General features: G+C 49.1%; 1 protein-coding gene across 2 annotated transcripts; it reads left to right on the plus strand.

The window, feature by feature from the left end:
- Window positions 1-3,267: 3,267 nt before the first annotated feature.
- On the plus strand, window positions 3,268-5,483 carry HES4 (hes family bHLH transcription factor 4). Of its 2 annotated transcripts, none has more exons than XM_024201637.3 (4): window positions 3,268-3,547; window positions 4,107-4,202; window positions 4,353-4,440; window positions 4,699-5,483. In XM_024201637.3, the coding sequence occupies exons 1-4, from the start codon at window positions 3,440-3,442 to the stop codon at window positions 5,283-5,285; spliced, it is 879 nt and encodes a 292-aa protein (XP_024057405.2). In that variant the 5' UTR covers window positions 3,268-3,439; the 3' UTR covers window positions 5,286-5,483. The 2 variants fall into 2 exon arrangements, with proteins under 2 accessions (XP_024057405.2, XP_024057406.2); XM_024201638.3 differs by having other exon boundaries at window positions 3,410-3,547; window positions 4,702-5,483.
- The last annotated feature ends 22,367 nt before the right edge of the window (window positions 5,484-27,850 follow it).

Consider the following 27,850-nt stretch of genomic DNA (forward strand, 5'->3'; position numbering starts at 1 on the left):
CTTACTAGCTAAATCGACAAGGCAGACACAGGGTGGGGGGAAGGGGTATAACACAGCTGTGCTGGTAGCAAACATCATATTCATTCCAGGATTTTTTGTAATGTGTTTAGTTAGGGGATAAGAGAAATGGAGAGAAAGTGAAGGGAGATTCTGCACTTCCATCTGCATAGTTTCATAGATTCATAGATTCTAGGACTGGAAGGGACCTCGAGAGGTCATCGAGTCCAGTCCCCTGCCCGTATGGCAGGACCAAATACTATCTAGACCATCCCTGATAGACATTTATCTAACCTACTCTTAAATATCTCCAGAGATGGAGATTCCACAACCTCCTTAGGCAATTTATTCCAGTGTTTAACCACCCTGACAGTTAGGAACTTTTTCCTAATGTCCAACCTAGACCTCCCTTGCTGCAGTTTAAGCCCATTGCTTCTTGTTCTATCCTCAGAGGCTAAGGTGAACAAGTTTTCTCCCTCCTCCTTATGACACCCTTTCACACACACAGGATCATCTTCACACTATTGTGGTCTGAAGCAGTTCCATTCTTTCTTAAAATAAAAACAAACAAAAAGTGGAGGGAGGAGAGAGAAACTTTATCATTATAAAGAGAAGACAGGCAGCCCAATGCTGCTGCAGTAAACATCCAGATCAACCCTACACCCAAAATCACGTTGGGGCTAATCCTGCATTCCCGGGGCATCCCAAATGCCCATTGGTTTTATCTACACTTGGTAGATCCTGTGCTGAAAAATTATTCTTTTAAGGGGTCAGTTAAAATGCCAAAGTTTTGCATTTCCCTTACAGATTGATTTCATCAACAGCAGTTCAAGGGGCACCGGGAAAGTCAGATGTGGCCCTTTCTTTTCAGCTGATGAATGGAAAAGTGTGATGAGGGGAGGGAAGATGGTTTCTCAGGGTCTGCTGGCTCCATTTGCACCCATTTTCTTTTTGGATTCTGGACACTAGGATTCCTTCTTGGAGCTGTTGCAAATGTCAGCCTGCAGGTATCCTGCCAAATTCTTGTTTTGCTTCTCTTCCTCTAACCCTTGATCCTTTGTGGCGGTCCTTCCCAGAGGCTCCCTACCCGTCTCCAACTGTCTGAGCATGGATTATTATATTATATTATATTTATTATTATTATTATTATTTGTTCCCTTCTTGATTTTTGCACACAAGAGAGAGGGAGTCGGGAGGGGGTGGGGTGGGAGGAATTTCCCAAGGCGGGAGAGAAAAATCTGCAAGGAAAAAAAAAAGGGGGGGGGGGAGATCTGATCTAGCTCAGAGTCTCTCTTTACATTAATGGGACAGAGAGGCACTGTTTGGCATGGGAGATTATTTCTGGAGCACAGGAGGAGGCGTGGTTTTCCCATGGCTGCCTCCCTTGCCTGGTGCATGACTGGAGCTTGCCTGCTTTGCTTTTGCACCGCGCAGGAAGCCAGAAGCACTTTGGCACGTGCTCCCGGGGCCAGGCAGGAGGAGGGGAGCGCGCGCCCAACCAGGGCTGCCTCTGAGGGGTGGAGGCACGAGCACAGCTGGCTGCTGCCTGGCGCCGGGGCTTGATTGACAGCTGGGGGAGTTGCCAGCCAATGGGAGAAGGCTTGGCCTGCAGCCCCGGGCCCATTGGCTGCCCGCCTGCCACGGCTTCGCGTGCCGGACCAGCTGCTGCTGCTGGAGTTCGCAACAGCTGGAGGAAGATGTGGGCATTAGTCTGGAAACAGAGGTGGGTGGCTGGGGGATTCCAAACGGCAAGACCTGCCTTATAAGAAACAGTGTTTTCACCCACACATCTGATTGCCCTGCACCATAATAAGGGCCCCCCTACACGTAAGGCTAGCCACTGGGAAAGGCTGCAGTATTATTTATCCAAACCACCGGGGGGGGGGGGGGGATCTACAGCACCGTTTTAACCTAACAACGTGATACGGTGGAGAACATCGCCCCCTCTGAGAATCCAAACTCTGGCACCACAAACTCAGATAATACTAGGAAAGAAGGGGGGGGTTAAGGTGCTACATTCACATCTTTCCCACTTCTTTCCAATCTCAAGGCAACGAAAACAACCACATTCCTATAACGCAGGGTCCAGGCAATCTGGTGTTAGTTTTGGTGCATTAAATCAGTATGATCAGGCATAAAAGCAACGATCTCATTATAAGGGTTTGGATGGGGAGCTTCGTCCCTAGAAAAGGTCACTGGATAAATTGCTCTTTCCTCCCTGTGTCTACTCTATTCCCGTTGCAACAGCTAAAGAACTGCTCCGATAGTATTAAGGGGATGCACAGATTTGTGGTTCTTTATGCAAAAAATAAGGTCCTCCCCACACCTTTGGTTTTGTAATAGACCAACTAAAATAATCACTTTCCCCACGCAGAGCATTAGAGTGGCATTCTTCTGGATAAAATTCAACAGCATTTCCCCAAAACAGTGCAAAGAACAAAGGCTCTTCAGGCTGCGTTCAGACCTGGACAATTGCCTACGGAACAACTCTGATACATTGATTAGGCCCCTTATTTTTAAAAAATTGCAAGGGCTGTTTACAGGGATGCTCAGTTCTGGATGCTGGTCGCTCTGGTTTGGCTTCACAGTTTTCTATGGGGTGTGTGGCTTGATCTGTTTCATCCTCCACCCCTTGGGTTTTCAGGGACAGTAGGATAACTTCACTCTCCTCCTGCCTTACCCTTTTCGAAAAGAGTTTGCATCGCTTCTCCCCCATTTTGGGGAGATTGCTTTCCTTCCCTCTGCTCCCTGATTTTGGAAGGATTGCACTGCACACCCAGGCCACCCCCTTTGTGGAGGAGAGTGCATTGCCTCCCCCTTTTGGGGGGGGGCGAGAGGGTGCCTTGCCCCCCCCCAGCTTGCCAGCCTCGCCACTGACTCCAGCACCTTGGTTTTTCATTCCACCCTCCCCCCAAGGTTGCTGGCTTGTCTTTTACTCTGGGGCTGGATTTTTGGGAAGCCCAGCGCGTGACTGACAGCTCGCGGGGGCGTCCTCCAATAGGCAGGCGGGCTGGCTGCCCGGTGGGGTGAGTCCCGGCTCTCATTGGCTGGCGGGAGTGTGGGAAAGAATGCAGAGAAGGTTTCACACGAATTGGGAGCAGCCGCTGGGTATAAATAGAGCGGGGGGTCCCTGACGCTCGGGCTTAACAGCAGCAGCCGCCGCCTGGCTCCAGCTGCAGGAGTCCAAGCAGCCTCGCGCAGGGTCGCCTCGCCGCTGTGCACTGACTTACCCTGTGATCAGTGATTGCAAAGCCAGACTCCTCCTTGAACCGTGTCCGGGGTGCAGCCGCCTAGACCGCCTCCCCCCGCCCCCAGAGACTGGGCTCATTCCCAGGGATACAGTTTGAAAATAAATTGCAATTCGTCTTTTTTTTTTTCTTGCAACGTCCTTCCCCCCCCCCCCTTCCTTTTTTTGGGGGCGAAAGAAATAAAAAAAAAAAAAATGCCCGCTGACACCATGGAGAAACCGACAGCCTCCCCGATTGCTGGTGCCCCAGCTACCTCCAGCCACACGCCGGACAAGCCCAAGAGTGCCAGTGAACACAGAAAGGTAAACTGCATCACTTCTTCCCCTCCGAGGTGTAAGATCCCACCTGGCTTGGGTCTGTGTGGACAGGGACGGGTATGCACAGCATAGTGGTGCATATGCCCTGATCTATTGCAATAGAAGGTACATCTAAGACAAGATGTATATCAAAAGAGCCTGGTGATTAATATTAAAGCGATTATCTCCGCATCACTATACAGTAATATGCAATCGTGACGAAAATAGACAGAAAATCGCTGTAATATACAGATGTGTCTAGTAACATGCAGTAGTGATTAGTATTAAGTAATGCGAACATAGACCCATACAATATACAGTGGTATACAGTATATGCAGCCGTGATTGCTACTTAGGAGCAGGCTGCATAGGGGAATGGGTAATGATTCACAGTAAGACCTAGGTAGTATTACATTAACACGCAATAACAGACCAGTCTAGCAATCTGCAATAGGACTGACATGCTCTGCAGGTGAGATGCATGTGTCTAGCAATGAGATTGTCATGTGGAAGGGAGGCAAATAGATTTATCTCTGCTTCTGTTTCCTTCCCCCTTTCTCTCCAGTCCTCCAAGCCTATCATGGAGAAGCGGCGCCGGGCCAGGATCAATGAGAGCCTGGGGCAGCTGAAGACCCTCATCCTGGATGCCTTGAAGAAAGATGTAAGTTGAGCTCTGGGGATTTCAGGTGCAGTGTGGGGGGATGTGAGAGGAGGACTGTTCTGAAGGCTGCCAAGCTATGGGCGAGAGGGGTGGTGGTAAGAGAGGATGAGACCCCCATCTTTACCTTCTCCCCTTTGCTCTCTTTGCCAGAGCTCCAGGCACTCCAAGCTGGAGAAAGCAGACATCCTGGAGATGACGGTGAAGCACCTGCGGAACCTGCAGCGAGCCCAGATGACAGGTAAGCTCCAGCTCTTCCAGTACAGCTCCCTGGAGCCTCCAGCATTTGTTAACCGCTGGGCAGTAGACCAGAGACTGCAGCTGCCAATGCATGCAGCTGTGCATCCGGGCACCCTCTCAGGGATTCAGCAGGTGCCCTTGGAATAAAGTGCCTGTACCACACTGCAGGGTGGGTGGAGGCTTGACGTCCTGGGTCAGACCCTTCCTGCTTCCCAGTGCCAATGTGTGACCCTCTCTCCCCTCTCCTCTTCCATTGCAGCAGCTCTGACTGCTGACCCCACCGTCCTTGGCAAATACCGAGCTGGATTTAACGAGTGCATGAACGAGGTGACCCGGTTCCTCTCCACCTGCGAAGGGGTGAACACAGACGTACGCACCCGCCTGCTCAGCCACCTCTCCGCTTGCCTGGGCCAGATCGTGGCTATGAATTACCCTCCACCACCACCCCCAGCTGGCCAGCCTGCTCATCTGGCACAACCTCTGCACGTCCAACTTCCCCCAGCTGCCACCGCAGCTGGAGCCGTGCCTGTGCCCTGCAAACTGAACCCTGCCGAAGCCCTGTCCCCCAAGGTCTATGGGGGTTTTCAGCTGGTCCCAGCTACTGACGGCCAATTCGCTTTCCTCATCCCTAACCCAGCTTTCGCTCCCAACGGCGGACCCGTCATCCCCCTCTATGCCAACGCTAATGGACCACTGTCTTCAGGCAGCGGGCCAGGGAACGGAGCTGCAACCCCGTCAGCATCCCCAGTGCAGGGTCTGACGTCATTTGGGGGTAGCTTAGCTCCAGCGTCCCAAGCTGGGAGTCCCATCGGGGAACGCAGTGAATCAGTTTGGAGACCTTGGTGACTTGTGTGTAAAGCCTTCCTTCCTCCCTCCCTCCCCCCCCCAAAAAAAAACAAAACAACCACATGCTTTGGTTCCGTTGTATGGAACCTTGTTTTGTTTTTAAAGCAGACTTTTTTTTAAAAAAAAGGACTTTTAGTACAAAGTGTCTATTTATTTCCAGAAGTTGGGATCTCAACTTGTATTTTTTACTCCTTTAAAGAAATGCCTTTATTTGAAAGACTTTTTAAAAAAATAAATAAATAAGAGATTAGTTTTGTATCAAATATTCACACCAGTATAATGCCAAAGTTGTTTGTATCTTGTTTGTGTGTGTGCGCGCGCGGTCAAAAGACTTCCAAAAAGGTTGCAGGTGTTTGAACAAATAAACTCTTTGAAATAGAAATGTTTGCTCTTTTCATTGTGGGAGGAGGAGGGAGATAAGAAAGCCCTTTGGATGCAAATTGGGGGAGCAATTTGGGTGACATTAAACAAACTGAAGGATGCACGACAACGATCTTTTTATAGGGGTTTGGTTGGTGGTAAAACCTCTTTAAAATCTTTCAAAATTAGTTTATTCTGCATAAAAAGGACTGTATTTCATTTGCACAAATGGCTCTTGTAAGCCACTGTCTGCACACACACCCCCGCCCCCACTCACAGAAACACACTGCTCTCATTACCTGGTTTTAGGGAGTTCATTGAAATAAGATGCCCTATAAAATGTCACTCCTCCCACCCCCACACACACACTTTTTAAGGGAGTGTGGGAGGGGGAGTGCAAAAGTTACTATCTTGCCCAGGAAAGAGGCAAGAGAGTCGGTCTCTATTGTGGGGAATGGGAAATAAAAGGTATAAAGGGTCTCATCGAGTATGCAGCGGGCTCTTTTGGAAGTTTGGGATCCTATTGAAATGCCTGGGAACGCAGAGCTGAGGGTTAATGTGTGTCTCCCCCCCCCCCCCCCCGCCCCATTGACAGGGCCAGATAGACTCTGATACTCAATGCTGTTGTAAATTCAATTGCTTGGCCTCACAATGCCTACCTCATAAAAGAGAATAATTCAGGGTGTTTTTTTTTTTTTTTCCCCCTGTGAGCAGGGGAATTGAGGAAAAGACAATTTTGCCACCCATTATGACTCACCCCCACTACTTGAATCCTGGCCAAGTGGAAGCAATTGCAACCTTGTGCACAGAGAATTAACCACTTCGAATGGTCACCAATTAATAAGACCAAGAACATTGGGAATGAATGCAAAGTGTGGAAGGGAAAGCATTGTGCACGTTATTCCAATATTATGGTGGGGGGAAGGGAACTGTCTGACAAATTAAGCACGTACACACAAGCCAGGCCTAAAGACATGACCCACCTCTGCTTTGCATCACTCCGCCCCTAGCAAGCAGATCCCTTTAATGCAAAGGGTGGTATATTATGTCCCAATCATAATCCAAAATCCTAGACTTTATAGGGGAGTTAGCTGTGCTAACAAAACCAAACCAGTTCTAATAGTTAATGCTAGAAAAAACCCAAGTATTGGAAGGGATATAAAATCTCATGTTTCAGGCTTTAAATCTGTTAGGGGTTAGGATAAGACTTTCCTGGGGGCATATTATCCCAGATCTGCCAAAGTGGAGGTTTCTCACACCCTCTTCTGAACCATCTGGCACTGGGCATCATCTGAGACAGGACACTGGATTAGATGGACTTTGGGTCTGATCCAGTTTAGCAACTCCTATGTTCCTAAATGTTGGTGCAGACAGCACCCCAACACTTCCAAAACTGGGGTGAGGTATCCATTGGAATGAGAAGGCTCCCAGGGGGCTTTGTTATGCAATCACAGACATAAAATCCTATTACAGGGCCTCGCTCCCATCCTCCCCAACCAGTCACCGCCCCCGCCTCCTCTGTCTGAAGAAGAGGTGGAAGATCTGATGAAAGCCTGCCTGTCGCCTGGATGTAACTATATCCCTCCCTGGGATAGCACAGTGTCTCTGGATTTGTCCCTTTATTCACCATTTCCCAGATCTGCCCTAGATTTAGCAGATTTTACTTTGCTAACACACGAAAGTATCCAAGCAAAAAGAAAACGGCAAGGACTGACCCAACTGACCTTATACAATGGCAAAAGTCTTTCCAATAGGGTTTTGATGTATTACATCAGTTCAAATATAGCAAACAATGTTAAGTTCCTCCAGTGATTTTCCCCCCCCACCAAAGGAGCGGCATTCAATAAGATGCATTTTACATGACCCTTTCAAAGGCACTCGTTAAGGGTTACACCTGTCATTAAGATTATATGAACAACGAGAGCTGTAATAGTTAAGGCACAGATCTGCTTTTATTTTCAGATCTGCCCCAGACTTTTGTGACCGTAGCCACAAAACCTGTGCCTCAGTTCCCCCCATATAAAATGGAGATGATGATGATGATAACTGTGCAGGAGTGACCAGAAGCTTAATGAATATGTGTGAGGAAGTTTGAGATCCTTCTGTTAGAGAGAAACCATCAACCTCGAATCCAGTCACGTGCAGAAAAACTAACTAAAACTTCGTTTCTATGACGGTATCGGCTCCTGTGTCCATCTCCACCTCACCCCCTCCCAGCCATTTTTTTTCTGGTTTTACAGTCCAATTTTCTATATTTTAATATATGTTTTTTCTCCCATGATCTTAGGTGTTTCTCATAGATAACAATTTTTCAGACTGAAGGGTGATTATTTTAAGCTGGCATTGTCCTGGTAAAGGTGCTATAAAAGTACAAAGGATGAGGAGGAGGAGGAGGATGGAAGGTGAAAGTCCAAAGGGGTGAACAAGGCACCAGGTGGTAATAATTATGCCACCATCACTCCACCTGGCAGGGTGTAGGCAGCCTGAAGTCCTGCGGGTGTTGCACTTTTCTGGGACGGTGTCAGGAGGGAGAAAAATACAGTGATTTCAAAGCTGAAACAGAGCTAGACTATGATGCCCCTACACTGAGCAGTGCCCTTCTCCCCTAGTCCCAGTGATGGTGTAAAGTATTAGCAGGAGGAAGGGTTGTCACAATCCGGCCCACTGCCCACAGGAGGCAGATAGCTACAGATAAAGCCTCTTTCCATTTGCTGGGTCATCAGGATTCAGCCCACTGGATTAATTTTCTCCCTGAGAAATGTAGTGGGGAAACAACCCCGAGCCATCAGCTAAGCACCCCTTTCCTGCCCTTTTCACTTTTCTTGCCTGGTAGCCCTGCTGCTGAACAATGGAATTTTCATGTTCTCTCCTCTCACCCTGGCTGGCCTCTCTTGCCTTGCTCCGCTGTTTTCTCACCCCTGGCCGCCTCTCTCCGTTCCTAAAGTTCTTGTTTTTGCTTTCTCCTCCATCACTCGCTGGGGATCGATTTCATTTGTGGGGCTGAGAGCGCCTCACAAAAAGGAGGAAGGGCAGGTGCGCAGGAGAGGTGGGGGTGCTGCGAGTACACTGGGGTCAGGGGTGCAGAACACTGGTGAGGAGGCAACTGAACGAGGCCCCACAGGCCTTCCTTCCTACATTTGACCCTGCAAAACAGGCCTGGCTGAGACCCCACCTGTCCCCAGAGCCTTCTGATCTCGGGCTACGTTCTATGTATTTCTAACTCTCCCACTGCTCGGATTGTTGAGAGAAGTATGCTGCAGGCAGAATGGTGCCCATCAATATAAGATTGCAATGCACTAACAGTCATGCTTTGCACCTCCCATCCAAGAATCCCAAAACACTTTACATTACAAACAATTAAGCCTCACAACACCCCAGTGGTAGGAAACTGATTGCCATCCTTATGGTCTGCCATGAAACTATTCCCTGTGTAAACCAGAAAAGGCCCTACTCCTTTTGCTCAGAGATCACATCCTTCTCCAGACTGAGGCGTTAAATACAAATCTCTCCCCTAACCACCATGGACAGGAGTGGAAATGAACTACAGGCATCCAGGAGAAAAGATCAAGAGTAAGGATAGGGAAAACTGGGGTAAGGGGTGGAGTTTGCATACACCCCCAAACCAGGACGGCGGGCTACCCACAGCTTGTTTTATCCATGCCAGCAGATTTCAGGTGGGAGGGGTAGTGCATAAGATGGCTCCCTTGACTTCCACCAGGGAACAGCTTTGATTTTTGCACACTTTAATCCAAGGGGTGGTTTATCAGACACCCCCCCCCCCAACCTAAAATGTAGGGATAATTGTGGGGGGACATATTTGGATAAACAGCTTTGAGCTAAGCCAAAAGATAGATACCCATGTAAAACACTCCCCCCCCCCAAAAAAAATCAGGGGGTGAAGCGATGCACTTGGGGAAGTGTGCGGGGGGGGCAGGGTGCACGCAGGCCCATGGCTAGCGGGAGGCCCCAGGCAGCCCCCCTTCCCCAGCAGCAGCAGCCCCTGCGGGGCGCGCCGCGGCGGCGGCGGATCCGAGCCAGGAGCCAGGCTGGGAGGGAGGGAGGCGGCGTGCGGAGCGGCGGCTGCACAGGCAGCAGGCGGTGCGCTGGGCCTGGCGGCCGCCCTGGCCCCCAGCTCCGCCCGCGCCCGGCGTGGGACGGGAGGTCGTGAGAACAGCGCGAACCCTGCAGCCTGCGGCCGGGCGCGCCGCCAGCAGCCAGCCCCTCCCGGGCCGGGCCGGGCGGGGGCCGCCCCACACGCTGCAGCCTGAGCCGCCGCCGCTGCCTGCGCCAGGCGAGAGCGTGCCCCGGCCGTGCCCCGGCCCTGCCCTGCCGCTGCTGGGAAGGGCCGGGGCCGCCGCCAGCCTCGCTCGCTGCTTCCCCCGCTGGGGCCGCGGGCGGGGGGCACCAGCAGGGCTGAGCCCGGGCGCAGCCGGGGCCCCCAGGCAGGTGGGCTGGGTAGGGGCCAACAGCACCCTAGGGGGGCAGGAGGGCTCCCGAGGGGGTTGACCCAGGGGGGCACCTTAAGGAGCAGACCCGGGCGTAGACCCACGTGGACACCCTAGGAGAGAGGACCAAGGCAGGTGGTTGAGCCTGGGATGCAGGGGCTGGCACGCATCCATCGTGGGACGGTCCAGATGGCTGGGCACCCTGAAGCAGGGCCGGCTTTAGGAAGTGCGGGGCCCGATTCAAACAGTTTCGACGGGGCCCCGGCCGGGATGACTAAAAAAGAAAAAACACATAAAAAAAACATGTGGGGCTTGTACTCACCGGGCGGCGCTCCTAGTCTTCGGCGGTGGGTCCTTCACTTGCTCCGGGTCTTCGGCGGCACTGAAGGACCTGCTGCCGAAGTGCTGCCGAAGACCTGGAGCGAGTGAAGGACCCGCCGCTGAAGTGCCGCTGAAGACTCGGAGTGCTGCCGGCTGAGTAAAAATTAAAAAGGCGCCTCTAGCCAGGGAAGGGATTCTCGGCCACTTGCCCCCACCCCGGCAGCCCTGCCACTGGGTGGCCCTCTTAGGCGCGGGGCCCGATTCGGGGGAATTGGTGGAATTGGCCTAAAGCCGGCCCTGCCCTGAAGGGCAGACCTAGGGGCCAGCAGGCTGTCCTGGGAGCAGACCCGAGCCAGCATGCTTGCTTAATTCAAGAGAAGACCCAGCTATTAAGCATGCGCTTGGATTAACGTTAAGGAAATGAAAAGACCCACGTCGGCAGTAAATGTGAAGGATTTGCGGCAAGGGTTCGGGCTGCCCAGGAGGAGGGCAGCTTTAGGCCTGTTTTGTTGCTGCCTTCCCTGCTTTTGGGGCCAGATTGTGAACGTGGGAGCGGTTACATGAGCAGCCTTATTCGTGCCAATGGGTGTAACTGCTCCTTGCCGTGCACGAGGGCCCTGTGCCATGATAAAAGAAACCAGTAATAGTGCTCATTGTAGGGTCTGATCTGGTTCCCATTGAATTCTGAGGGAATTTTGCCATTGCCTTCAAAGGGTCAAACTCTGCCGTCCTTACACCGATTAGTACTTTACTAAAGGGTCCAGCCCTACAGTATGAGTAAGGGTGTCAGAATCTGCCCCATTAATACACTACTATTTGCACCAAATTTAAAATAGTCTCTCTGTGTGTGTTACTGATTTATTAACATCCAAGGACACACGATACTTTAAAATGCCCTTGTTATGCAGATATTATTATTGGGTAAACACTTAAAATGCATTTACTAATGATCCTACAAGGATCTACACTTGAGTAGAATCTAACTCCCCCTGAAATCGGAGACTGCTTGGAGACTAAAGGGCTACTCAGCATGAGGAATTCTGTCCCAATTTGGCCCATATTGATTCCTGAGCCATTAATATTTTAACACACAGGTCCGAATGCTCCTCTCTCTGTCGCCTCTCCATCTGTCTTTTCTAGGTGTCTAAACAGTGAGCATTGTTTTGGGACAAGCTTTAAAGGACTCGCTGACCACCTTAAATGAAAGCCAGGTCACCAAGCAGGTTGAGTCAAACAACTAGTTGCTTCAAATTGTTAATCCCAAAGACCCTTTGACTAAAATGAGGGGACTGGAGCCCCCAGAGCAAACGGCAGGTCACAGGCAGCTCCCATAGCTCAATGAATACAGCCAGATTTACTCAGGCTGTTAACTTGATTAATTGAAATGAAGTTCCTCTAGAGAATCGGGCGTGTTCTTTGAGGTCAGGGTCACAACACTGAGATGCTTAATCAGATCTTTCCATTTAGCCCCTCTTAAGCAGGGTGGAATGCAGGCTCTTTCAAAGCAAGGCAGTTGGCGCCAAATTTCTGCTCTGCTTTCTGCCTCTTCCTTTGCATTCAACCAACACATCCGTCATTATTAAATAAAACATCTCCAAGCCTGCAAATCCAACTCAAGTGAATTTTCTGCAACCAACACTTGAAGAAAAACAGCCCTGTCTAATTTTGATGTTACTGATCGTTTAGAAAGTGAAGCAGAATGGTGGGAGGAGGATAATTATTACTGCAAAGTAATTCCTGCTGGAGCTGGAGAGCAGGTGTTTGTGGATACCAAATTCTTTTATCCAAATGAAGCATTTCATTTGGGGGGCAGAGGAGGGGGGAGATGGTGTTTTAGTGATACCCAGAACTGATGGCAAAAGAAGCTTTCTCATTGCAATTCAAGAGCATGTAATATTGGAAAATAACATGGATTGATTTGAATTTTTGCTTCCCCCTATATGGGCCTGATCCAGCACATACTAAATCAATGGCAGTTTGGCCATTGATTTAACGCATGCAGGATTAGGCTATGAGTGTCATATGCCGACATATGTACTTTTAGGGCCCTATTCTGTTTCCGTCGTGGTCCATGGAAGTAGAATTGGGTCCCTTGCATCCATATACATTTATTTAGTACTGCGTAATTGTTCCTGTTTCTTTATTTTCCCAAATAATGTTGGATCACTCACTGTCTCAATTTCATAAGATCTCAAGATTTTATATGCAATTACATACAAAATCCTCATGCATCACATTATTGATACAAACTTTGCTTAAGTGTATTTTGCAATTACAAAGTCCTACAAATCTTGGGAAGACTGTTTTTTAAACACCTCATGTCCACTGATCAATTTTATATGCATAAAGTCCAGGATAATGATCTGAGGCCATCGGCTTACTAACGTGTACTTAAGAGATTCAGTTATCAGTGATGGTCGAGATTTTCCAAAGTAATTGGGGCCTTACAAAGGTCTAATTTTCAGGAAGTGCTGAGTACTTGCCCTCTGAAAACCAGGCCCCTTTAAGCACCTCAGGTTGGGAAGCCAATAACTAACGCACTAGTAGCCACTTTTGAAAATCTTGGCCTGCAGTTTTTAGCTTTAGTTTTTAACAGGTCCAATCAAGCTCCTATTCATGTCAATAGGGAGTGGAAAAAGCCTCTCATTGACTTCAGCGGGAGTTGAGAGCGTTCAGCACCTTGGCAAGATTGGACTCAGAGCATTTCTGTCTGAAGCAGCTCGTGATTGCACATGCAAACTGGGAGCAAGACACGACAATATTAATGCCACCTGCAGCAATAGGTCGGATGATGTCACTATTTTAAATCCTTACAATAATACAGTTCACTTTAGGATTCTCCAATGTTGGCTGCATGGAAAATTATATCAATATGCCTTGCCATGGTCAGCCACCTGTCAGTAACAACCCTGCCCTTCATACAAAATCTACACTATGGCTCTCACTTATTTCCTTGCTGCATCCTAGAGCACCAGCCTGAAACAACTCAAATCTGTCTTTACATTTCTTTTCATTTCCTGGTTTGTCAGCAGACACAGGTCTGGGGGTGAGCCAACCTTTCCTTTCCAAGTCAGGGTTTGTCTGTCAGCTGTATGCAGGACAGCACACATCTGGAAGTGCATGTGGTTCGTGCAGTAACGAGCCATTTTCCTTTGTGTGCCTCAACGATAAACACTTTTCTTAGGCAAATATTTGTAAACAGACTTCTTGCTTTCAAAGGATGGAAAGATTTCAAGGGCTAAACATAAAAATAGACAGTGGCAGATGAAGAAAGGCACGAGAATGTATTTCAGTTTAGCAAAGGCACAAATCAGGGTCTCTGAGCAGACTGTTGGGTTTTTTTTTTAATTTGACAGCATTCTGGTGTTAAAAACAGCTGACAAATATTACATGCCAGGGCTTTGCGACCAGCTCCCCAAGCCTGACAGAGCGACAGGGGCAGGTGAGGAATTCTTGAGCAATGTGGGTGGGATGGTGTGAAGGCAAAAGCTATCCGTAGACATCTAAAATCAATTAGCAGCATTTAGAGGCTATATTTAACATTGACTTCTGGAGGCAGGCAGAGCATGGTTTATAGTTTCATCATGAAGAGTATTTACGTGTTTAGAGGTCTAGCCCAGAAAAAAAAATCTGGAGGAGATAAAACGAGTATAAAGCACTTTTCTAAGCAAAGGGAGGTTGGTGGAGGAGAACTTTTTCCTTGAAAGAACACGTATGCAGCAATTTGTGGAGTGTTGGTTAGATTCTGATCTCAGTTACTGGTATAACCAAGATCAGAATCTCACCCTATATTAGACATAGGGCATGGGTTAATTCAGGAGTGGGTGAATTGATGTCAGTGGAGTTAACACCAGTATGAGTAAGAGGAGCATCAAGCCATATTCTGCAAACCTTGCACTAAATAGTACTGTACTCACTCACCCACTGACATCAATGGCCTTGTCTTCACTGCAAAGGTGACCTGAGTTCTAACTCAAGTGCCATACACAAGAAGAAAACCCCACTCACTTGAGTTTGGGACTGCTTGTGTGAATAAATGCTACTTAACATGACTAACGATTGCAGAGTAATCAGGCTCATGGTGTGTAGCGTGCACTTGTTTTAATTAATTCCATTCTGGTTTGTGTGAAAATACCAAATTTCCATCTTTTTGGGTAAGACACAAATCTGAGATCATGACCCCTCTGGTCAATTGAAGATCCCATGATGTTTTTCACAAGAACGGTGGTGTTAACCACTGTGTCCCTCCCATCTAGATCTAGTTCAGACACTCACATTCTACTTCGCTGATTTCTCGTTTCATTCCTCACTCTCTGCCCTAAAATGCTGTGTAGTGTTGTTGTCAACAGCTGCCACCTTCCACCCCTAGAAGTGGCTGCATGTGAGTGGTGAGTTAACTGATTCTTGTATACAGGGCCGGCTCCAGGCACCAGCGCAGAAAGCAGGTGCTTGGGGCGGCCAACGGAAAGGGGCGGCACGTCCGGGTCTTCGGCGGCGGGTCCCTCAGTCCCTCTCGGAGGGAAGGACCGGCTGCCGAATTGCCACTGAAGAATGAACCGGCGCGGTAGAGCTGCCGCCGATCGCGGCTTTTTTTTTTCTTTTCTTTATTTTTTCCGCTTGGGGTGGCAAAAAAAGCAAAGAATGATGGTGTCTGGGGAGGTTTAGGGCAAGTGATGTTTTCTGCTGTTTTCCTAATTCCATTTCCTTATTGTGGAAACAGAAGGAATTTGATTTTAGAAAAATTCCTGTGAGCTTGCTTTCATTATATGTCCAAGTCACCCATCATCATTGCATCTAGGATCTTTTCCGGCCCTGCTTGTATAGGCCCAGATCCGGCAAAGAGTTATGCCTCGGAATATCTCTTTAAATTGCTGGGAACATCATTTGCTACATTTGTAAAGGCCTTTGAGATATTTTGAGTTTGAAAGGCTCTATTTAAATGTAAATCGTTTATATGATTATTTATTATTAAGGCTACAATTTGTCATGGTTATTTTTAGGAAAAGTCAGGGACAGGTCACACGCAATAAACAAAAAGCCACGGAAGCCAGGACCTGTCCCTGACTTTTCCTAAAAACATCCCTGACAAAATGGGGCGTGAAGAGGATCCAGCACCCTGCACCCCCCTGCTGCAGGGACCCCATTGCCTGAGCAGCTCCGGGGTCCCTTTGCTGGTGGTGGTGGTGACTGGGAGCTGTGGGGGGAGCCGACTGCTCACGGCAGCAGGGGAGCTGCAGGGAGGCCCCTGTCAGCGGCGGCGGCTGGGGAGCTACCCCAGGGGTCCCCCCACTTGCGCCCACTGAGCAGCTCAGGGGTTTCCGGTGGCGGCCGGTCAGTTGCAGGGGTCCTGCTGCCGGTGGGAGGGTCCCCCGACACTGCTGGGCTGCTGCAAGCTCCCCAATGTTACGGAGGTTGCTGGAAGTCACGGCTTCCGTGACCTCCATGACATAATCCTAGCCTCATTTATTATCCATCTGGTTGTCTATCAAACCAACTTTTTTCTGGATTTGTCCATCACCAGTGTAAAGCTCATGATTTGTACATGTCAAAAGTGGCTTTGTTTTTTTCCAGTTAGTCAGCCGGTGACCAGCTTACGCCACTGATAGGTAATGCAGATTTCTAATCAGGAAGGTAATTTGTTTACTTTGCACATCTCATGTGAGCATGGGTTTACTTAGCAAACCACAGATGGTGTCTGGGGAGGTTTAGGGCAAGTGATGTTTTCTGCTGTTTTCCTAATTCCATTTCCTTATTGTGGAAACAGAAGGAATTTGATTTTAGAAAAATTACTGTGAGCTTGCTTTCTTTATATGTCCAAGTCACCCATCATCATTGCATCTAGGATCTTAAATCCCCTCCTAGGAAGAGGAAAGGTACAACAGCAAGAACATTCACAGATGAATAGCAAAGGCAATGAAATGTACGATTGGTATACATTGGGATTGGGACCTCACTGTGCAAAGCACTGTACACACACATGGAAATTAGATTTGATGTGCAGAATGACCACAATCAGCAAATGACTTATTGATTGCACTCTGCTTCAGGATAAGTTTTTTCAGCCAGTAAATATATAAACAGGATTTCTTTTCACATTGCTGCTGAGCAGTGGAAGTCATAAGAACATCAGAACGGACATCCTGAGTCAGACCAATGGTCCATCTAGCCCAGTATCCTGTCTTCTGACAGTGGTCAATGCCAGATGCTTCAAACAGAATGAACAGAACAGGGCAAAAAGAACAGGAGTACTTGTGGCACCTTAGAGACTAACAAATTTATTAGAGCATAATAAATAGTCTCTAAGGTGCCACAAGTACTCCTGTTCTTTTTGCGGATACAGACTAACACAGCTGCTACTCTGAAACCTGTCATAGAACAGGGCAGTCATCAAGTGATCCATCCCCTTTCCTCCAATCCCAGCAGCTGTCAGTCAGAGACCTAGGAAGACCCAGAACATGGGGTTGCATCCCTGACCATCTTGGCTAATAGGCATCGGTGAATTCTCCTCCATCGCTTTTTGTATGTTACAACTTCATGAAGACAACAGAGCAGAGCCATGCACCTAAGCGTTACAAGATGGGACAAACAGTATTTAAACTTCAAATCAACCAAGACACATCTATCATCTGGTTATTTTTAGTAGGGACCCAGAGTGCTATGACCTGATTGTGAGGAGGGTAAGTTCAGCTGCCTTGAAGCAACTCGAGTTCTTTGCAAATAGCGAGCTGTTAAAAACAATCCTGGAATGTGATTGTTTCACCTACCAGTGTGACCTGCACTGTGGACTTCACTGGCTTCTGCCAAGCTGGAGTATCATTCGGTAACAGTATGTTTACAAGCGTTGAAACAGCCTGGCCCCTGGCTAGTGAAGAACTGAAACTGACTGTGTCCCCTTGTGTGTGTGATGTTAGAAACACAAGGTCAATCTGCTAAGGGATGACACAGCTAGTTCCTTTAGAAGCTTTTTCATCATTCACATTGCCGGTCATTTACTCCCCTTAAAATAGCTGACAACATATATTAATGTAACGCAAGCTACTGGCGCAGAGCAAAGTTTTCTAAAAATGGAGGTCTCTTTGCACACGGGTTGCAATTCAATCCCATTGTTACGGATTTTAATTCACAAAGATACTTCCTGTAAGCAAGGAGGGTTTCCTGACTGAAAACAGGCAGCCCAGGAAACCTAGCTAGCGGACATGCCTTCTTCAACTTCTCTTCCCAAATGGGACATGGGGGAGCGGACTTCGAAAAGAGCGCTGTGCTCAGCAGCTCCAGTTGTTCTCAAATGGCTCTGTCTTGATGGGCAAATTGGAGGTGGCTTTTGATCATGTTAGCTCAGCTGAGTTAGCTGAACATGACAGAAAAGCTTTCTTAATGCTTGGGATGCAGTCGGGTTAGCTGGCTGCGTTGTAGCCTCAGCCTGATTGACATTAGAAGAGTTATACACCAGTATAATCATGTTAGTTACAGGGTGATTCTTTTACTGGTACAGTTTTGCCAGTATAAGCCCTAGTGTGGATGCAGTTGTACCAGTATAAAAGTGCCTTAGGCCTTGTCTGTGCTACAAATGTTTGCCTGTGCTAAAATTAGGTGTCAGGGTCACATTTACAGGTCCACTCTTAAGTGAGGCTTATTTTCTATGTACAAATAAAGTTCAGCTCCTGTATATACAACCCTGCTTGCAATATAGAGAGCAAGCAGACTGCTATTAGTGTAAAATGGTTCATTCAGAGGGCACAGGTACAGAAGATCTGGTCCTACTGAAATACAGATTATGTCTCTGAAAGCAAATTCTGCCCAGGATAAATTAACTCTCACACCTTAGCTTTGATCATAAATGCTTTCAAAGCTTTTGGCTTCTCCCCGAGTTCTAAGGTTTCGGAGGCTTTCACTGTGAAATCTCAGAGGACTGGTTTGAGAGAGCTATGCCATGCTATTGGAGAATCAATTTCCCACATCAGCTGATTCATCAAGAGCAAAGCTAAATTCATGCTGGGACAGATGCATACACTTAGCACTGCAGGGCAATAGTTCACATTGCTGAGTGGAGAAGGGGAGAAGCATAGTCCCCTGCTACTGAAAAATCTGCAGGCTGGGATCTAGGTATAGCCACGGGGCAGCTTTCCCTCGCCGAGTTTTTCACAGAACGTCCTATCTGGGGTGGGGTGCGCAGATCGCCGGGGAATCGCCACAAGCCCCATGTCTCTGCAATGATTCTGGGCTCCATCGCTTCCGATACTTGCTTTGCCTCCCTAGTAAGCTCAGTTCAATGGTGCATCACTGCCTGGGTTCACCTCCGGGTACCTGCCCCTGCAAAAAACCCCACCATGAATGGGAGCTCCACCGCATGAAAGGGTGCCAAGCAAAACTTATACAGCCCACAGCTGTAACATAAATTCCCCATTAGTCACATGTGGGGGCACTGATTCCTGGGCCCAGGAAGAGTGGGGGTGGAGTTAGGGGGGCTGCAGATGGAGCTGACCCCTCCCCCCCCCGAAGGAGGTTATCCTCCACCCTCAGATCCTCGGGGATGTCTTTCCTCCCAGGCAATTTAATTCATAAAGAATGGGTAAAAGTGGAGTCAATGTGGCTGAAGCAGTCCAGCAATATGTTCATTCCCGTTCCAGTTTTGGTATCCTACGTGCTTCACAAAGGGACACCTGGTTTACATCACAGAAGCATGCACACCGCTTCTCCAGAAAGGCTCCCAGGGATCTCAGCCAACCTCAAGTTATTCCGTCCTAACAGGTGCCTGCCCTTTTAGCACTGTGGAAAAGGGTAGCTCAGGGTTGGAGGGAGGGTGGTCTAGAGGTGAGGGCACTGCACTGACGCTTAGGAGACTTGGGTTCATTTCCCTGCTGAGACACAGATTTCCTGTGGGACTCGAAATAAATCCCCTAATCTGTCTTGTGCCTCGGCACCCCGTCTGTAAAATGGGGATAATCCTGCAATCCCGCTAGTGACTGTCCACAGTGGGGACCATAGAAATAGATAGAGAAGCCTGGATCCCCAAGGTACTGAGATGTTGCCATGCTGAGTATTGCCTCAGAAACTCACAGGAACAACACTGCAATCCTCAAAGCCTGAGCAAGGTGCCCAGGCTCCCCCTACAATGAACGGGGAGAGCTCGGGACTTTAGTAAATGATCCACAGAAGCCAGCATGCTAGGCGGGGGGGAGCTGCAAATGGGCAAGACCTTCTGTCCAAGTGGGAACCCCATCGTGCCTGGGAAGAGTTGGAAGGACTTTGGCCAACTGAGGCCCATAAGACTGATGGGGATCTCTGGTAAGCTTTTAGCGTGCATATAGAAACGTTTATTGTTTTTATATGTTTTCTCTGTAATGCTTTCACCTCAAGAATAAGTGTGCTTGCTTATAAAGCCCTGTGTGGTAACTTGCTACTGCTGGCAATTACAGCTGTTCACAGCCTTCAAAGAGAAAGTAAAATGCAGATACTGGCCTGTTTAGGCAGCCTGGCTTGCTGGGGATGTCACAGGATAGGCAAAGCACTGTGCAGCCTGGAAAAACCCTGGTCATAAAGGACAGAGACGTGGGTATCCACTTAAGAGAGGTGGTGGCCGAGGAGCTGGAGATCTAGAGCGGGTGTCCTTGATGGACCACAGAGGGGGAACTACAGGTGCAGTTGCCCTGAAGTGTACCACCTATGAGAGTAGCCATGTGTGTGAAATGAAAGGAAGCAGGATTTATGGGGCCCCTCATGAGAAAGTCTGTTCTTCCAGGATCTCATAGCCTGAATAAGTGTCAGCTAAACAGCCGCCTCTTGGGGCTTCCAGTTGAAACTTTCCAACCTTTTGCGGTCTGCTTCGCCCTAGTCATATTCTTCCCATAACCTGGGGATTCCATCAGCTTCTGCTGAAAGATCCAAATTCATCCATTGCCTTCAGAGGCGTTGCACCAGGGATGGGCTTAGCCCCGTGTTTATTTGCTGACCCTTGAGGTCCATTGGCCCATGCCCTTCTTCCACTGTCAAATCCTATATCTCAAGGTAACAGCAATGCTAAAGAACTGGGATGTTCTGAGCCTAGCCAGGAAATTATTTGTTCGAACAGTCTTATAATGTATGGATGATGGAACTCTACCACTGATGACCTGTCAGGTAGAACTCTGGCTATGGGTGCTGGATGGGATGACACATTCATAGATAACAAACTTTCCTGTCAATCACCAGTGTTGTTATACCTGGACTTGACGTGACAGCCATGGCTAACAACAGTTTTGATTGACGTGTATACGGATTGCGGAATATGGAATGTAAACAGAAACAGGCCTCCTCTCTGAGTGGACATACCCCTGTATGCATTTTAAAACCCATGGCAAATACAAGCATGTTTTAAAGTAACACAGGCTGAGCACCTCACCATAATGCTGTGCTGAAATTAACCTGGATTACCTGTTGGGAATTTTAGGCTCCTTGTTTTCTGTTAGAGTCTGCTCATACTAACTGCTAATAGCTTCCTGATAGAAATGCTGACCCTTGTAGGTATTCTGCAGAGTTTATCACCAGCCATCAGGACTGTAACCAAAGCATGGGCAAGCTTTTGCCCCATTAACTGCCTCAAAATGCTGAGCTCATCAAGCCAATTGGCCGGTAATGAGCTGTCTTCCCCAGGCAGTCCAGAGATCGGACACACTCTCTGGGAAACATCTCTCACCGCTGACGAGGTACTGCTCCCAATGGGTATATTTCCTGGGGCAACAGGGGACACACACAGAGTCAGGACCCTGCAGGTGAGCACTGTTGTGACAGAGGATAGGTGACACTTGGGTACTAATGGGTTAAATGCTAGATGTAGCCTTCCCGTTGAGCTGCGTGCGCAGTCCTGGCTTTACAAGAGCAGAAGTATAAAGGTGCAGGCCATGGGTGAGGAATGGGCACGTCTCGGGAGACATGGTCTGAAGCCTGTTGAGGTGCTTAGCTCTTTGGCCATTAGAGTAACGCAGTGCCGGGCAGCAGCACACCCTGCCCTGCTTATCATGCGTTACTTTGTACTTATACACGTGCAAATGGATCCGATTGCAGGATCGGGGCCAGGGCCAGTGAAAGCTGCATGCAACCCCCCTGACAAACTCCGCCAGGGCATCACTTCGACCCTTCTAAAGCTGCTGTTTATTAACTGCACTTCTTAAAGCAGGCAGGTTTGATGCTTTGCAGGGGTCGATCCATGATCAGGGGCCTCTGCTGCCTTTTCCTCTTCTCTTTAAACTCTCTCCGTTCTTTTAGGAGAGCGATGGAATCCAGACAGATCTGTCTCCCAGGAGGGGAGTGAAGGGTGGTGGCGGAGGAGGAGGAAGTGGGGAAGTCAGCTTGTAGATCAACTACAGGCTGGGGCACGCTCTGGGATGTAGCTTCGGGAAAGTTATTCATCTTTCAATTCACCCTGGGGGTTTCTCGGCCTCATTTTCCCATCGCTAGGTCTATTATTTCAGTCATTGTGAAGGTATCCTGTCGGAGCTGTCAGCCTGGGAGTGGCCCACCTCCCCCGTGACACAGGGCAGAAGGCATGGGAAAGTGTCGGCCTGCCAAGACTGCACGCTCAGAGCAGAGGCTGCTGCTTGCCTCACGCTGGAAACTTGCCCGCGGCATATTGTTAATGTCATTACAACACTTGCACACAACCAGCGGGTTTCACCTATCAACTTGCCTCAGAAGGAAGGGAAGGGAAAGAAAAATGGGCGTCTCGAGAGGGAGGCGTAGAGTCACCGGGTGAGTTTATGAACCCAGAGCCAGCAGCCACGTGCCCTTTTTACCTTGTGCTGGGCTCCACCCTGACCTCACAAGGAGTCATCTGGGGCTGAGGTTCTTTAGCAATCCAGCAGGGGTGCATGTGGCGGGGAGGGGCATGAGGGAAGGTCTGCACCGGCTTCCCCGTCACACCAGACAAAGGCCTGGGCATGCTATGCTGAGCTCCCAAGATGCCCACCCTCCACATTCAATCCTGGTACATGCCCTGGCTACACATTCAAAGCCCTATTCTGCTTCTGTTCAAGTCAATGGAAAATTCCCCATGCCGGTCTGAGCCAGGACCCGCGCAACGTGATCGGTGCCGAGCACCTGCAGCTCCTGTCCAGGGGAGTTAAGGCTGCTCAAGGTGAATCTACAAGGTGCTGTGCACCTTCCGCTCTCACTGATGTCACGCAGGCCAAATGCTGGGAGGTGCTGAGTGCCATTGAAGTCCTTGGGAGGTGAGGACACAGCCCCTGGCAGGATCAGGTGCAAAGTGCAGCCCCTCTCAGGATCTAGCCCATATGGAAGAGAGAGACAAATCAGAACTAATAAGAGAAAAATCTTCAAAAATGGATCTTGTTATCGATCTTGTCTAAGCCCGGTCTTTCTGTTCCAGGGGGCTTAACACGGGTCAAAGGTCCAGTGCTGAAGAAGAGCTCTGTGTAAGCTCGAAAGCTGGTCTCTCTCTCACCAACAGAAGTTGGTCCAACCAAAGATATTACCTCCCCCACCTTGTCTCTCTAATATTCTGGGACCGACACGGCTAACTTACTGCATACAACAGTGCTTCTACAGTCAGGTAAAGCTGGTAAGACAGCTGTCAAAAATATCCTCTCAGACTTGTACCCATACAGCGCACATCCCAGGTCCCTTCCAGTTTGCACTTCAGGGCTTTATCCCCATGAAAAGTTTGGGATCACCACCCTCTGGCTAAAAGCTGCAGCGGCCTCAGTGGTTTGAGCATTAGCCTGCTAAACCCAGGGTTGTGAGTTCAATCCTTGAGGGGGCCAGTTAGGGAACTGGGGTAAAAATCTGTCTGGGGATTGGTCCTGCTTTGAGCAGGGGATTGGACTAGATGACCTCCTGAGGTCCCTTCCATCCCTGATATTCTATGACTCTACTACTAAAACTTAGGAGCAAGCACTTTGCTGTGACAATTGAAATAGTTCAGGGGTTGGTCTTGGAATATGGAGTCTTTGGCTGCTGGGCTGTATCCAGCTCTGGTGGGTAGTGACTTTTGTATTGCAGTTGCACCCAGAGGCCCCAACTGAGAGCAGGACTCAGTTGCACTAGCTGCTGTACAGACATGTGGTAAGAGACACTTCCTGCCCCACAGAGGCTACAGTCTAAACAAGAGCAGAACCCAGGTCTCCTGACTCCCAGTCCAATACACCAGATGACACTGCCTCTCATTTGGTAGAAAAAGGGCTCAGGGAGACTGACATTAGACCCGTCGGGTTGTGTTTCGTTAACCTGGGATCTAGAAAGCCAGAGAGAGCTGTGTCCAGCCGCCTGAAATAAAGAACTTCTTTTCTATTCGTTACAAACAGGTTGTAGGACAGCGCACATGGCATTGCAAGCCAAAGTTTGGGAGCATGGCCGGCAGCTCTTCTAAATGTTTATGCAGGTAACATTTCTTTTCCTTTGAACGCCTGGCCCCTTAAATCAAATCAAACTCAGGTTCAGCATGGACGGATGGGGGAAATCCGGAGCTGCTTGGGGCAAAACCTAATGTGTTAAGCACTGAGATATAATCCAGATGTGAAAATCTCCAGGGCTCCGACTGGCCTTTGAGCTGCTCCTTTAACACCTCTGGTTTAAACATTAAAAGTCCCACTGGAGAGGAAATCCTCACGGTATGAGTTATGTGCTATTTATGGAGGGGGCTCTGTGCAGCCCTTGAAAGTGTTCTTAATAAAACCTGGGCTAATAGTAAATTATTAGCATAGACTAGGAAAAGGGATGTATTTGTTAAGGCAGCTGGCTTTATGGTTTGTTTGTTTTTTAATGCTGGATGGAGATAAAAAATCTCTCTGCCTCCTAGGAAGGAGAGAATGCAAAGGAGGCCGAGAAGTGTGTATGAAAGCTTCAGGTCCCATTTGGAAAAGCACTCGGCAGGCAATAAAACCATGTTTCTCCAACTACATCTTGTACATATAATAGCAGGGGCTTTTTTCCCCTCTCAAGTCAAGTCGTAGGCACCTTTAGCACTTTCTGGCTGGATGCCTTGGCTTCCTCTTCAGGGCCCTGTACATCTCTCTCTCTTCCCCTCTTCCTCTCTGTCTGCCTCCCTCTCCTCTTTGGTTTCCCCTTCTGCTGCCCAGCTCCTCTTTCAGTCTCCACTGCTCAGCGTTCCACTTCCTGACTCTGCCACTGCTCTACTGTGTCACCTGGGTCACCTCACTTCATTCGTTGTGCTCCCACTTCCTGCTTTCTCTAAAAAAAAACCCCCAAAATCCAAAGCTTTTATTATTTTTTTGTTAAACTGGGCAAATTGTTCATGACATTTGCACCAAATCTCCCCTCCCCCCTCCCTTGTTTTATAACCAGCTTTAGAGCCCGGCGGCATTTTTCCAACTTTGAAATTGCCATGCGCACAAAAATGTAGAGAGGGGGAGAAACCAGGAAAAATTGATTGTGAATTTTTAACTCCCTGTTTTTTCCTGTCAGTTCAGTTCAAGCCCCGTTTCTCACCATTCTTTTCCCCTCTTCTGGGGATCCCCTGCCTCTGTTTTAGCTGCTTTCTCCCGCCATTCCCTAGGGCACCGCACACCATGGCGGGATTGCCATGCTAGCCCCAGGGCCCTCACTTCCTGCAGGAGCTCTCAGTACCTTCCAGGATCTCACTGCAGAGCAGCTGAGGGGAAGGTGAGCACACAGTTGCTCATGTCACTGTCATGCCAGGGATTATGATTCATTTTCAGCCTCTCTAAAGCTCTTTTTAAAAAAACTCAGTTACCCCCACTTAACACAGACTCTAAATGGGAGATTTCTGTGTGGATATTGCTCCTCGAACAGGGGTCCTCGCCCTTGGGGTCAGGACCCCCAGGAGGGTCACAACCAAGCGTTAGGGAGTCACTGCCTTTCTTTTATCGCTCCCGGGGAAGAGGGGTGTGGGACTGGCTAAGTGACAGGCGTGTCCCAGTGTGGAAAAGGGCTCATGGCATGGAACCCACTGCCCTAGCAGAATGTACCTGCTGCTCCCGTCAGAAGGCACCTGCCCGGTGGCTGCCCCAAGCAGAATGCACACGCTGTGCTCCAGCATGTCCTGGGAACGTTCGCCAGAACCCACCTCGTGCATTGGGAAACACAGCTATCAGTCCCCTCCTCTAGCCTTCCCAAATGCCCCGGGGCCCACCCGTTGCTGGAATTCAGTAACGAGCGTGGCAATCAGCTTGGCGAACCAGCGTCTGTTTCTGCTGTGCAGGGCCGGCGCGCTAGACTCTCACTGGTATGAGCCAGCCCCCCTCATCAGCTCTTTGCTCCTGTTCACACACATTAGGAACGGAGCTGTTCTAATTCTCCCTAATCTGAGTACTTTAAGGATGACAATGTGGTGTCTGCCGTGTTTTCCCTTCCCCTGATGAGACTGGTAGTGGCAAGGTCTCTTCTGCCCATCACTGGCTGCCCTTGAGCTGTCTTCTAGACACAGCGCTTGGTTTTTTTCCCTAGGGTGTTTTTTTTGGTTGGTTGTTCTGTTTGTTTTCTGCCCTACTCAGTGTCAGCCATTACGGCAGAATGTTCAAAGCCACTCAGGGGCTCATCCAGAGGGCGACAGAAGCAAAAGGACATTTATCCTACTGCTGAAAGGATGCCACTTTAGTGCAACCGTTTTCTTTATATCAGAGCAGACGTGTCCAGATAGTACCACAGACGTCACTGGGGCCAAATACTTGCAGGGGAATCTAGTGACAGCCAGGGCCAGCTCCAGGCACCAGCTAAGGAAGCAGGTGCTTGGGGCGGCCAATACAAAGGGGCGGCACTCTGTCCGCTATTGGGGCGGCCCGTCCGGGTCTTCGGTGGCAATTCGGCGGCCGGTCCCTCAGTCCCTCTCTTCCTCTTTGAGCTGCCGCCGAAGTGCCGCCGAAGAGGAAGAGAGGGAGTGAAGGACCCGCCGCCGAACTGCTGCCGAAGAATGGAGCGGCACGTTTGAGCTGCCCCTGAACTGCCACCGATCACCCTGGTGACAGCTACATTTCCAAAGCAGTAAAGGAAACCCCTGTGAGGCACTGGATAAGGGGTTAGAATCAGAGAGAAAAGAGCTAAGCCAGGCAGTGCGGGATCACTCCCAGCAGTGGGTGAAATTCTGGCCCTGTTGAAGTCAATGGCAAAACTCCTTTGATTTCACTGGGGTGAGGATTTCACCCGCTCTGGTTCCAGAGCACTGTGCATTTGAGGTTTAAACATCCCAAGAGATTGGATTTTCATTCTCTTTCTTTCTTTCTTGGGCACTTACATGGCCCCCATTTAGATGGCGCTCGATACGTTTATGAATGACCGGGATGCCTGCGATGCAGGGGACTGGACCGCCCTTCCAGGCCTGTGTTCCTATTACCGTAGCATCCGAGAACCTCACGATCTCCCTACAAGGTAGGGCAGTGCTTTTCTCCTCATTTTACTGACATGGAACTGAGACCCACAGAGACTAAGTAATTTGCCCAAGGTCACAAAGCAAGTCTGTGGCAGAGCAAGGAATTGAACCTGAGTTTCCCAAGTCAGCACCCGAGCCATGGATCCATCCTTCCTCTCATTTCCCTTGGGATATTATTGCAACCCCTAATAAGATTTCACTGGGCCCACTTGTAATCTCAGTTACCGCTGTGTAAACCTGGAGTAATTCTAGTGATTTAGGAGGAAAGAGTAAAATAACATGTGTGGAGCCAGAAGGGGTCAGTGCCCAGCAGCTTCTGCTGTGACACCAATCTTTGGAAAATCTGGCCCATGATGACGGAGTGGGGGCAGGGCCAATTTTAGGGGCAGGTGAGCAGGGGGTTCCCCTGGGTGACAACTTCCGAGTGTGCTACGTCACCACATCGTTCTGATGCCTTTAAAAAAATAGTTTTTTTTAATTAATTTATTTATTTATTGAGCTACAGGGGGGTTGTAACCAGAAGAAATGGGATGAAATTAAAGAATGGAAAACAGACTAAATCAGTGGCTCTGAAACTTTTGTACTGGTGACCCCTTTCACACAGCAAGTCTCTGAGTGTGACCCCCCCCCTTATAAATTAAAAACACTTTTTTATATATTTAACACCATTATAAATGCTGGAGGCAAAGCGGGATTTGGGGTGGAGGCTAACAGCTCGTGACGCCCCATGTAATAACCTCGTGACCCCCTGAGGGGTCCCGACCCCCAGTTTGAGAACCCCTGGACTAAACAGCGGGAAACCCTTCTTGACAGTGAGCCAAGTTGTGATCTCAGTGACACTGGCTGCAACATCCCCTTAGTCATCGTTTGACCGAGCAATACACTTTGAGGGCCATATGCTCAGCTGGGGGCAATAGGCCTAGTTCTGTTGACTTCAGTGGCGATTTGCTGTGACATCCGCGGAGGATCAGGCCCCATCCACTCCAGTCCAATGTCAAGGAGAATGCCTCCTGTACGTTTACATCATCTTGCTTTACAAAGTGGACAGGGACCACTTCTCCTCCCAGCGAAATGCAGCCACCTCTGGCATAGGGTGACCAGAC

This window comes from Terrapene carolina, unplaced genomic scaffold, assembly GCF_002925995.2.
Source record: "Terrapene carolina triunguis isolate 2854851 unplaced genomic scaffold, T_m_triunguis-2.0 Scaffold714, whole genome shotgun sequence".
In the NCBI taxonomy this organism is placed as follows: Eukaryota; Metazoa; Chordata; order Testudines; family Emydidae; genus Terrapene; species Terrapene triunguis.